At 41.5% G+C, this 13,577-nt stretch overlaps 1 protein-coding gene across 1 annotated transcript in view; it reads left to right on the forward strand.

Moving 5' to 3' along the window:
• LOC124721304 (facilitated trehalose transporter Tret1-2 homolog) overlaps nucleotides 1–13,577 on the forward strand; it is a 313,685-nt gene that overhangs the window by 225,367 nt on the left and 74,741 nt on the right. The window contains exons 3-5 of the mRNA XM_047246213.1: nucleotides 991–1,126; nucleotides 4,763–4,948; nucleotides 6,414–6,512. Of these exons, the coding sequence (XP_047102169.1) occupies nucleotides 991–1,126; nucleotides 4,763–4,948; nucleotides 6,414–6,512 (421 nt within the window). The remainder of the gene's footprint in view (nucleotides 1–990; nucleotides 1,127–4,762; nucleotides 4,949–6,413; nucleotides 6,513–13,577) is intronic.

The following is a 13,577-nucleotide window of genomic DNA, read 5'->3' on the forward strand; positions in this document are numbered from 1 at the left end:
ACCCATACTTAGCCACATACGAGCTCCATCTCTGCAGCGGGAAAGTGCACTTGTACAGGAGTACAAAAAGTACAGAAATGTCCTCACCTCCCTGCTCACGCAGACATTCCAATAATTAACAAAGGAAGGCTTCGTTCTCTTCATCCATCCCTGAAAACAACAAGGATGTTAATTGACAACAGCTTTAATATTAATGACGCAGGAGACATACATGGCGGATTAATGTTACTACGAAACCAATAAAGATGCCATGCATGTCGATCATGTCATCTGGCTTTCAATTGCCACCCATGATCTGATTAGGACCAACACTGGAAGGTGTGCCGACTTTCTGTACACGTGGAAGTCAACAGCTTTCTAAGTCGCGAGTGTGGCGCTGAAAAGCGGACTGTTTGCCATGTATTTCGAGAATGTCCTCTGAGAGCTTTCCCTGGCGATCCAACAGAGTTACTGGTGGCGACGGAGGAATCAATAGCCCACATTCGTTGCCTGGATATTAGTGTGTAACTGAGACAGTCGTAAACATTTTTTGCGATATAGCCATACGCTGCATAAATAAATAAGCGTTAAAGGCGATGATATTAATAATCACTTATTCAAGAAATATTCTGTTGTTATTGGATGGTATATGACGTTACTTCTGATAGTTACTGTCGCCGTTGGATTATTCTGTCTTATGACTGTCCAGTGGTTCTCATCACTAATCAACACGTCAGTCCAGACTTGTAACGCTACTAAATTTTTACGAAATTTTCTACTTTCTTGATAGAAATTTTAAAAAGATCTCTTTCTTGTTGTCTGGTCTCGTTAAGAAGGAAATTAATGAAAAATGAATGCAGCAGTAGGAGAAGCCATGGGGTAACTGCTAAATACGCATTCGTGATAAGTGTGATCTGTATAACTGAACTGCAATTTATCAGTTACACCAGTTCTGTAAGTGAGAATTATGTGTTTTTTCTACTTGTGCTGATATCTGCGGTCTTCTTTCAGATATTTGCTACAGCTGCCGCTATGTCGTTCCACATAGTTGTCGGTGTTTCACTGGCATTTTCTGCTATACTAGTGCCAAGTATTATGAAGGAAGCAGACGAACTTAATATCTCTAAATCACAGGCGTCGTGGCTTGGTAAGCATTGTCTTTTTCTCTCGTACTACAATAGAATCGTAAGTAGTAATAGAAAATAAAATATTTCATTTAGAGAACATTAGCCTCTTAACTAGACATTGTTATGGCGAAGAACATTTCAAAAATTCTAAAATATCCTTTAATTTTTTTTAAATAAATGAAAATTCTTCAAGGCGGCATTAGCTTTATATAGGCAGCTGTATATAGGCAGCTAGTGCAGCCTTGAAGAATTTCCATTCACTTTCGAAAAAATTTTTGAAGGATTTTTTAGAATTTTTTGAACCTTCTTCCCGGTAACAATGTATAATATAAGTTGTGGTTCCCTAACTGCAAAATAGCGTGCTTCTAACTACAGTTCCTGGTTATTAAAGAGATAGTTAATTGTAACGCCTTGGTACTTAATACAGAAAGAGAATTGCAAATCCTCAGTACAAACGAGGGTTGTAACTTTAACAGTGACAGCTATTTATTTAAAATTTATACAGGACAGATACATTTTTCAAAGTTTTGCTGTCCGTCAAAGTAGTCACCAGCATTTTTTATAGCCCGTTGCCAGTCGAAGTCGTAGGACACTCTTAGCAGCTCCAGTTGTGATGATAGTTCGAGTGGACGATTTACCGCCCGATGAATCTCTGTAACAGTTCTGAAGCGAATGCCATGAAGTGCTTCCTTCAATTTAGGAATCAAGTTGAAGTCCCAAGGACGTATGTCCTAGTGTGTGGTGAGTGGTACAGCACTTCTCAGCTCCATCGAGCGAACAAATCAGTCACAACTTGGGTACCGGTATATGCCCCCGAGCATTATCCCGGAAAATGGTGGGCGAATCCTGCAGAAAGTGTCGTCGCATCTTTCTTAAGCCGTTTGTTTTTGGAATACAGCCTGCGACCAGCTTAGTGAAAAAGCGGCTACACTTTCTGCATCATTTTGCAGCAAAATGCTCGGGCGCATATGGCGCAAGTTGCGACTGATTTGTTCCATCAGTGGGGCTGGGAAGAACTGTGCCTCTCCTCACACTCCCCGGACTTAAGCCCTTGTGACTCGGACTTGATTCCTAAATTAAAGGAAGCACTTCTTGGCGTTCGCTCCAGAACTGCTAGAGATTCGTCGGGCAATAGACCGCTCCACTCGAACTATCAACACAACTGGAGCTGCTAAGAACATGTATCTGTTTTGTAAAGTTGTAAATAAATAGTTGTCATTATTAATATTCCAACCCTCGTATTTTCTCAGCTTTTTGGAGAAGATTTCTGCTTTCAAATGCAGTTTATGAACTGGGACGTAGCAGAATTTGCACATGGTTACGTCACACTGGTTCCTTTAAACAAGGTCTCCGTGCAGCTTCACTCAGTGAAGTAGGTTACCTTTGCCTGTTGTAATGCTTTTTCTCATTAGCAGCAGCCTGTTTTGACCGTCGCTGGTTCGTGACTGCTTTCCTACTTCCCAAAGATTACGATCATTACCTTTGTGCAATCAGAATTATGCTGCACTTTTCCCGCTGTCGTCTGCATCGTTTACATTAGGCCAGGGCTTCCCAACCTTTTCAGCTGGCGGACCCCTTCTTCAGTCGAAAATCCACGGCGGACCCCTCGTCAGTCAAGAGCACAGTAACTTTAAATTTCAGAGCGGAACCCATGGGAACTGAAAACTTCTTCAGGCACGTGCTACGTTGCCAATTCGTCTAGCATGCAAGAAACAATATCATGAACACACGGCTTTATGAGATTTTCTGCAATGGTATGAGCTTTGCCTGTTTTTGCCACTCGATAACTAACCAAGAAAGAAGCTTTTAATGAATTTTTATTAATTGTTTTTGCATGAGTTTTCATGCAATGCTGGGAAGCATCTAGTTCAGCACTATTCCTTTTGAAAAAATCGATGTTTTTAGCCTGGAAATCTGGGTGAGTACCTTCAAAATGACGGTGCAATTTAACTGGAACCATTGAACTGTTCGGAAGGATTCGACCACAAATTACACGCTGAGCTTTACCCTTCTTTGTCTCCATAAAGGCCATTTTTAAATAGCGTTCGTTGTACTTACGTTTCTTGGTTATTCCACTTCCACAGGATATTGCAACATTTTTATTCAATAATTTTAGTCATTATTTTACACGATTTGGTGAAATGTGGCCGCGGACCCCCTAGAAAGAGCCGGCGGACCCCTAAGGGGTCCGCGGACTACACGTTGGGAAGCCCTGCGGATTAGGCTATCATGTACATGGTTTCATATCGTGGGGTATCCATAAAGAATTTTTTTAACACCGTCTGCCCTCAGCTCGTCTAGTTATATGCCCAGGCTATTTTTCATTTTTATGGGTCTCATGTCTTTTCTGCTGAGGGACGTGGCGTAGTGGTTCCGACACAAAAAAAGCATTCAGAATGAACGGTGTTCAAATTCACGTGGCTGTTGACATAGCGATGAAATCGGACCATCTCCTTCATCTTTTTCTTGGCTCATTTGCTGATGTACCTCTCTCTTCTTGTTACCTTCAGTAGGATGACTCCAAAAAGTTTCGAGACTGGATTAATAAAAAATAGAGAGAAGTTAAGATAGCGGTTTTAATGCTACATACTCTCTGGCCACTTGCTTGCAACTCACAGAACGTTCATACAACCATGTGAAAGTATCAGAAAAGTTCCTCTATGGGATGTAGTTCAACTTGGGCTCACACTGGCTTAAATGTCTGGTATGTCGTCAAAGCATTGGCCCTTCATCCGAATTTTTTCACTTCGTCACTTTGTGTTCGGTTCGTATTGATAATAAGTCTCATCATCCGTGACGGTCTTTTCGAGAAAAGAACTGTCCGCATTTTGCAGTTCAATCAAGTCGCGGTAGCCGTCCACGTGTTGTTTTTATTCGGAATTCAGTGTTCGCAACAAACTTTGCACACACTTTTCTCGTCTTGAACACTCATGTTCACAACTGACTGGTCTAACGCACATTTATTGTTGACAGTTCTTATTTCAAGCTGACACCGTAGTTACTGAGCTGTCGTCGCTTATACGCCAAGATTGAAATCAGCCTCAGAACTTTTTGGTCAGATGGTGTACTTCTTTCAATATTTCGTAGGTCTGTTGTCAATTTTCGATGCTTTTCGAATTTAAGGTCGATATATCATTGCTGTAAATTAACACAGACTGTGTTCAGTGGTTGTAGGCTTTCCATTTCATGCATAGAGAAAATTTGCTTTTGAATTCGCCATTCAAGTTTTCAAATGAAGTCCAACTTATGTTCATTCTTTTTACGCTTCTGTTACCACAAAATTTTAACGTACATTTTATCTTGCATATTGTCACTTTGACAGTTCATAACAACATAAATTTTACAATGATTCAGCACTTGCGTTACATTAATTACCATTTCTGTACTAAATTTTGTTTTATAATTAGAATGCTCTGAAGATTGTTTTTATTATGTTTTCTCATTTGAAAGTCCAAATTTGATGGAAATTGAATAAAAAGAACGAAATAACAAAATTAAAAGTACTAAGAAACGAATTTTGCGTTTGAAACTATCCTGTGTCATGGAAGTAACTTACGTGTAACCTGTTCGAGGTTTGCATTGCATTCTATCCCAATCTACTTGGCAAATCTACCAAAAATCTGCACTATTGTTACTAATCTATTATAATCTTTCAGCCAGTTCTTTAGTACTGTTTGTGCCGGTTGGAACAATGACTGCTGGCTGTCTTATGGAATCATATGGTCGTCTCAACGCAATCAAAATGGCAGCTATACCTTCTATAGTAGGCTGGGCCTTAATCGGAAGTGGGCAGAGTTTCGTGCCTCTACTTATTGGAAGAATGTTAACCGGCATAGGCACAGGTAAGTCGTAGTACGGTAATATTCGCTATACTTCATGTATTTCCCTGATTTTCCTCCAAAACATACCATCGTTGAAGAAATTCCTTGCCGAATTTATTATTGCTTTCGTTCCAGAGATAAATTCAAAAACATGTTTGTCTACTAGTATTTTCTCACATTAACTTATTTGTTCAATATGCTACCAGGTGCTACAGGCTGATAATAATAGCATATTTTCATTGCCAGGGTAAGCGCGCTCCCGGACATAAATCATTTTAATATTTCTAGGACTAGATTGTAATACAATTTTAGTTAGATCAACTCTTCCCGTGGCTGTAGGATGACTTTTCTTGATGACAGACAAAAATGTCCCTCAGGTGTTCAATAATCCCACAGTATTCGTACTTCACAGATGATAGGCAGCGTTAGAAGTTCAGGGCGACCATAGCCATATTACTAGATAATAATTACAGTTTATTTGCTACTCTACTGTTGCCAAAATCCTCTTCTAAGTCATGACATAGAAAAAAATAACTGCGGAGCAACTACATAAGTATATTGCCATGCGTTATACTCTGAAAATAAATCATCTTATGTATGATAGCATACGGAAATTAGAAGCTACAGTGTGAAACATCCTGCGCCATCTTCATATTTTTTTGACTCTTAAAAATTACAACAAATCAATTTACAACTAATTTAGTCCACCCTGATCTAGTAAAGGAATTTTTCAATGCCACGTAAAGAGTATCGTTTTAATATTTACGCCTGTAGACTTTAAACTTACAATTGTTTTCTTGAAAGCGGACTTTACTACGCAAGAGATAAAGATCTCACAAAGATTACGTTGCTCTTCTTTCACGTTGTTACGTACGTTTTATCATAATTAATATTATGTGTTACGGGATAAGTTGTTCAGTCACTTCAATTCCCGCTCTAAACATACCAATGAAGTACTGAAACTGCTGCAAAGGGTGGTTATTTGTAACTCCAAATTGTGTGTGTAATCCTACTTCATTTGAAGAACTGTCTCTTCATAATATATTCCCTTCTGCACTGGGACACCTAATTTCCTGAACAATATTAGCTTCTGTCCCTCTCTCTCTTTCTCTTTCGCGGTATTAATTAAGATGCTTGTAATGGTCTTACAGTGGTTCTCAGATTGAAGCTGCTTCTCTCTAGCTGTATACTGATGAAACGTCAAAATTTGTAACCTGCAACATGCTTAACGTAAGGCTTCCGACCATCAACCTCGCATCACTACCTTTCTCGGACTCATTTATTTCAGCGAGCACATTACTCTAAATGAAATATGTCATTCTGAAGTAACACGTAGCAAAAGTGATAAGGTGGCAGCGTATCGCAGTGCTAATTGATGTACGAAGCTCTCATATCCCAGACTGCAAAATTGTACCCTTGTACGCTAAAAAAATAATTCCTTTTATATTGTTCTTACTCAGTATTTATGACTGGTCATGAATTTCAGGTATGGGATCGAGTCCAGCTGTTGTATACACGACAGAAATTGCAAAGCCAGAGATCAGGGGAGCTTTGACTTCGGCGGGAGCAACGCTTGCATCACTTGGTACGATTGCGCACGCATTTCTGTAATTATTTCCTTGTACCTTACGTTACACGCACTTACGTAACAACATACTACATGAAGTTGTTAAAAAATAAGTTTAGGATGTGACTGACAGATGACAATGTGAATATCCTTAACTTTATGTGCATTCTCTCATAAGTACTAGTAACAGACAATTGAATAGGCTGTCTTCAGTAAAGCGTTTATTAACAGCGTCAGCAGACCTTCTCAGAAAATTACTGTAGCTGAAAATACATATCTGTAAACGATCCAATAAATCTACCTGACGATTAAATGTTAGACTAACAGAATGACCCAGATTAAAGGCAAAAGGGAAACAAAATACTGCGATCCAGTTTTCATTACACAACAGACAAAGCGTTAGGCTCGAGTAAAATCTGCTAAGAGTTTGCCTAAGACTAGAACTGACCACATTTAAGTGAGTATACTTGGTGAACTCATTTAATGCATCACACATGCTCTTTCCGCTGTTGTTGTTGTTGTTGTTGTTGTTGTTAAGTTCTGTCCGAAGACAGCTTTCCACGCTCATGTATTCTATGCAAGGCTGTTCATCTCTGCATAACTACTGTAACTACTTAACCGATCTACTCATTGAATGTCGTCTTCAGCTCACTTCTACAGCGCAAAATTTCAGTAACTTCTACTCTCTTCTTGTTAAAACTGTTTGTAGCCGGAACTTTTTATCTGTACAATTCTTAACTACAGACAAATATCTTCAGAATAGATTTTCTGACTCTTTTATATTCTGTGTTAACAAGATTCCCTTCTTTAAAAACTCTTTCCTTGCTATTACATTTTAGAACCTGTCTACTTGGTCCATCATCAGTTATTTTGCTCAAATCCTAAACTAATTTCCTAGGCATCACATTATGTAATTTGAGAACATTACTCTTGTTTTATTTTTGATGATATTTATCTTATAATTTTAATTAATATTGTGTTTATACTGGTTGCTGGTGAGAAGGAAAGTTAGTTATTAGTATTTTATTAATGATCTCATTCATAAGCAGCCGTATCACAGTCATCACAGCCGCTCAAGAAAGTTATAATTAAGCTTTACTTGTTTAATCAGAATCGGACCATGACTCTCCTCGTCCGCAGTCTCGATGATTCAAAGCGATCTGCAATCCTGTGTAAATAAAATGTCTTGGTTTTCTTGCGTTGCGTAGTCAGTCGAAAAACCTCAGATCAAGCGGAAAGTTTGCTTTGATAGAGTTTAATTATCCGATGAAATAATGGAGCTCTTGGATCTAATAATTGCAGGTTCGTTTCCAATTCATCGGAAGTTCCCTTCTGATTACCAAGGAAACGACACCTCCGTGCAAATTTCCAATTAGAGAATACACATATGTAATGAAATTCCTTACACGCCTTTGATGTAAATGCTCAGTATATATTCTCTTGATTAGCATACAATATATTTTCAATCTCTTTCTTCCAGTAATCTCGATAGCAAAATTACAATTATTCAATGCGTATATTCGGCACGGAGAAGATCCTAGAAGTCCTCTCAACACACTCCAGAGAGAATATTACAAAGAGTAATTATGAGCTCATGGAATAGTAATAGTACTGTACTACTTTGCCATCGATTCTGCGAGTATATAGATGGTCGAGTAGGAAACGTAATTCACTCATAGAATTGTGCCGGGATAATTAGTAGAATATAAAGAGATATTACAATCTTATAGCCTCTTTTCAAGATAGTATCCGTTCAACAGCTGTTCCAAGTTTCTTGCCGTCACTGACAGAATTACAGTGTCGCGGCAAAACCCAAAGTTTTATTTTTTCTTCTTGAACTTTTATTTCCTTTCAAAATTTTGCGTTAATTCACTTTATTATTTCCTCAATGTACGGATTTAATTGAGTAACATCGGGAATAGTCTACAAATGAACTGCAACTACTACTTCGCTTCTTGGTCCTTCGACTCTTACAAACGCAGTCTGGTTTCTTACACGTTTTAGATAATCTGTCGCTCTTGTATTTTACCCCTGCAGCCTACAGAATTTCATAAAGTGCATACCGTCATCCAAATAAAGATACGCGTAGATCTCGGCAGAGTAGCTTCCTTCTCGACACATCTCAGCTGTGTTATATTTGCCCAACGTCGAACTATGCTTTCTCTCATAATGTCAGTATTAAGGTGTGTCCACACGATGCTTTTTTTCTGTTAAATTGACGTATGCACTTACATTTCCAACAGCGCAACTACGCAAGCGCATTTTTGTATGGGTAATTTCCTCGAAATGGAGGCCGTGCGTAATTGCGCATTGCTTCCCGCCTCAGGTGGTAATGTCTTGCGTTGTTTAGCAGACGACGTGCAACTGGGACCCATGGATGTTTTGTTGTGTAGTATATTGAGATTATGTTTTAAGGTGATTTATGTGCAGTAAGATCTGCTGATTCCAAAGAAAGCGCTCTGAAATCTGTAGATAATTACAGAAGTGGTACGCCACTTCTGAAGATTAGGCTTATTTGAACAAAAATTTCAGATGTGATGTCCTCAGCGTCAAGTATTAGACAGAAAGACTCCGATCATATTACTGTAAAAAGTAAGACAAGTCTCGAATAAGTAAGACAGAGAAGAAGTCCGCAAATTCTTGAAAAATGTATATTATAATGTTCGACAAATATTCATGCTATTGCTACTTAATAGAACAATGAGGAGCCTGAAATCTGAAGAAAAGAAAATATGAGGTATTTCTAACTCCTCAACAAACTACTACAAACTGAAATTAAGGACATTGATGATGCAAAACATTCAAAATTGATAATGCAGCCTCCACTCTAATAGATTCTGGGGTTTCTGACGATCCCGAATTCGAGGCATACAGTGCCGAAAGAGGCATCGTGTGGACATACCTTTAACCCTATATTCCGCAACCTACTCTATTTCTGCTTTCTCTAGGATGCTTTTGCAGTGTGAGTGCCATTCAGGGCGTGAATCGAACTGGATATTATCTCTCATAGGACGAGTTATTTATGACATAAAATCCCAGATCGGCACAAAGAAAACGATCTTAACATCGGCGACAAATCTTAGTTTCCTATGGTAATCTAATACAGACGAAAAATACGTTTATTAAAATCATTAAATGGGTCAGCAAGACCACCTCTCGGGGGAAACGTTGGATAAGATGTCTGAAACTGACGAAGAAATGATACCAATGGATTGACCCACAATCCATAAAACTCAGTGTCACATGCCCGCTAAGAATTTAAATACTCCGATAACACCCGATCCAAAGAAACACTGTCATGCATGTGGGGATTCGCTCTACTCTGGATCACAAATACCACGAGTTTAGCTTGGATCCTACGAATGGATATTTTTTCATTTATATATTTATTTAACCTGATCTGATTAGGGCCATCTGGCACTCTCTTACATATGATCAGGGTTTCACACATACATTACCACTCTTTACATCATAGTTACCTAAGAAATAACAGTTTTAATATGAGAAGTAGTATTCAAATGATGTCCAACCCTGGTAGCCGAGTGGTCAGCGCGACGGAATGTCATACCTAACGGCCCGGGTTCCATTCCCAGCTGGGTCGGAGATTTTCTCCGCTCAGGGAGTGAGTGTTGTGTTGTCCTTATCATCATTTCATCCCCATCGACACGCAAGTCAGCGAAGAGGCGTCAACTCGAAAGACTTGCACCAGGCAAACGGTCTACCCTACGGTAGGCACTAGCCACACAGCATTTCCATTTCCATTCAAATGATTTGAGTGTCTGTAGAGGCTGTGTGAGAAAATAATACTGACTATGAACTAATAAAGTTAACATGGCGGTACTTGTGCTACTGCTGATGCTGCGACTAATAGTGGTAATAATAATAATAGTAATAGTAATAATAATACGATATTGCAATGCCTGTGTTATTCACAAATGCTATGCGATGTTCCTTTGGACATGCATGCATGTTCGAAGGAACGTAATATCATATTTATCCGCCGACACTGGGCAAGTGACTTTCAATTAAAAGTCTCCCCTGTACGAGAATATACATAATGGACGAACCAGTGAAAGTTGTAGACACATGGTTGACGACATACGGAAGTTTGGGTCTGGTTGTGAGGCGTGCTCGGATAGCCAAGTTGCAAGGCTGCCCTCTGGAAGACCTTGACTGGCTACGGTAGAGGCGTGGCGGCATGAAGGCGACATTCCACGGACTTCTATTACAGCATTCTACGGGAATGTTCCACACTGCGGCATTCGCCCGCACGGCAAACGATGGTAAATCGCGCCAAGTCTCAGATCATCACCCTCACACGCCGCCATCTTGAGGGGCGGTCGTCAGAGCGCGCTCAAGACATAGCGGCTGAGGAGGGATCACCCATTATTGTATCATTTCAGAAAGACGACGCCGACGACGGACCTTGATCCATGTTGTCACAATAGGCGACGGACGATGCCTAGATACTCAGCGCAATATAGGGAAAGTCCTTCACGCCCACTACACTAGGCTGTATTCGGAAAATCGCCATCCCACAGAGGTGATACCGGAGGTCTCTCAGCTCACTTTTGGCAGGATCACCCTGGCTGCGGAAATGGATTTGATTGAAGAACAGAGGTGGAGATCCTTGAAGCGATACAGATGGGAGCCTTCTGGAGTTCTACCGGGCTTCTCAGAAATTGCTGGAGCCATCCTGGACATCTGCCAGATCTACTGTCTCCCAAGGTGCCGCTCGCTGGAGCCTTCCTTGAAGGACTGATCGTATTAACACACAAACTACGAGGAGGATCAAGGTTCTGCGATTATCGCCCCTTGATCTTGGTCACCTGTGACATGAACACTTTAGCTCGAATGCTGGCGGCACGTCTCAAGCAGATGGTCCGTTATGTCGTTTCACAGGACCAGGCATCATTAGGAGGCGATCATAACACCCACACACTGCACTTTGTCGGTATCATGACATGTCTGCACCTGCCAAGGCTCGCCAAATGTCTGGGGTTTTGGCCTCCCTCGACTTCAGCCAGGCCTTTGGCGGGATTGACCACGCGTGTTTGACGGCGGTACTAGGACAAATGGGCTATCCAGACACTATCGTAGAGGCGCGGCGTCTAGGCTGTTGTACAATGGCCGTCTCACGCTGCCGGTCCTTAGCGATATTGTACGCTTCACAATGGAACCACTGTTCTGCGACCTCCGACAACGCCTGGCTTGGATGACACTCGGCAGACACACTTTCTGCTACACTGCCTATGCCAACGATCTGGTACTCCTCCTTCGTAACAGGAGATGATCTCCGCGCAGCACCGGCGTGGGTGGCGACCTACGGAGCGACATCGGGCAGTAGTCTCAAAGTCCAAAAACCGCATGCTCTATCTATAGGTAAGGGCTGCCTGATAGGTGCATCGTTCCCCTACGAGTAAGTGACATGTTACGTTGTTTGGGCATTGATTTCACAATTGACCTTCAGCGCTCGATAGCCATCAACAGCAGGCGTCCATTAGCCCAGATCAGAGCAGGGCTAACTGATCACCGTCTTAGGACTCGAGACATCCTGCAACGGATACGACTGCCAACGTCTATTTGGCGTCCCGCATTCCCCATGTTGGGCAGACATTTCCGATCCCGTCATCTCTGGACCGCCGCATGCTGGCAGCTTTGGGATCCTTTGTTACTACGGGGAAGCTTTTTAAGATTGGCAACGAATCTGTCACCCTCTCAAGGGACAGAGGGGCTTAGATCTTTTTCATATTCAGGACAGAGCGAAGGCCCTATTTGCAAGCTCCCACATGAAGATGTGTCGAAGTTGCCCGACTCATCGCACAAGCTTACGCTGGAGGCTTTAGTGCCGATCTCTCTCTCTTTCTCTCTCTCTCTCTCTCTCTCTCTCTCTCTCTCTCTCTCTCTCTCTCTCTCCACCGGTGCTGTTATCGGGTATCCCTATGCCTCTCTTCTACATTGACCAGTTCTTCCTTGAACTAAGACACATCGGCACTGCACTATTGCCCACAATCTTGGCACCAAAGAGGGCGATATATAACAACCTTCTGCAGAGTAGGGCACCGAATGTGATTGAAAGGAAATATCGCGGTGAGCGCCGCCACACTTATACGGACGTTCGATCCCCTTGGTACATAATAGTGACCGGGAAGCGGGTGTGTCAGTCTCGTCTACATCAAATTCACCTCACGGACTCTCCATTGTATGTCACCTACGGAAAGATGGATACAGATGACGATGGCGTTGCCTCCGGATCGGCGAATGATGTTTGGCATTTGGTGTGCCGGATGTTGACTTTCGTCACAGGCGTGTCTCCAGCCCGGATAACTGCACAGTTATTCCTCTTCCCAGATGGCGTGGATTTTCCGAGGGCAGAAACGAATTCTGTAACATAGGTATGCGGCCACCCCGTACACTACTTATTTGGTGACTATGAGAAGACAGCCCTCGATTTTTGGCACTACTTAAACGAATGACACTGTGCGATCTCACAGAATCCCAAGTACCAGCAATACTGCTCAAATTTATCCAGAGTTCGTTTCATAACACACCTCACAGGTGGATTATCAATGACAGGAGAAGTTGAACCACGAACCTTTTTATTATTATTATTATTATTAAGATTGAACTAGCAAATGCAACCACAGCAATTCCGCAGCGAGTAGCACCATGGAGCGCCCTCACGTCGCAACGCGATAGCCTCTTATGTCGTTCTTCCTGTTTGGTAGCCGACGATGGCCGGTATTCATTTGTCTTCCTCTCGGTATTATGAGGCGTGCCATAACACGAGATTTTGCAACACATTGGTGATGAAAAAAATTCTTTCCTCCTTTTCCTTGATGCATTTTGGCTCCCTTGGTTTCTATGCCTTCCAACCTTCTTAGTTCTGAGAGGGAGAACGGGATATCGTGGCCAGGCCTCGGGTTGCAACCTCTGCCCACTTTGACCCGACGCCCGCCCCCCTTAACAATGACTCAAAAAAATTCATCGTCCTCATTTCATTATACAGCTGATCGTTGCCCATATTTGCAACTGCGAATACAATTCATGTAAATAATAATAATGGTATAACAGTAACAATAA

The sequence above is a fragment of the Schistocerca piceifrons genome, chromosome X, assembly GCF_021461385.2.
Source record: "Schistocerca piceifrons isolate TAMUIC-IGC-003096 chromosome X, iqSchPice1.1, whole genome shotgun sequence".
Classification (NCBI taxonomy): domain Eukaryota; kingdom Metazoa; phylum Arthropoda; class Insecta; order Orthoptera; family Acrididae; genus Schistocerca; species Schistocerca piceifrons.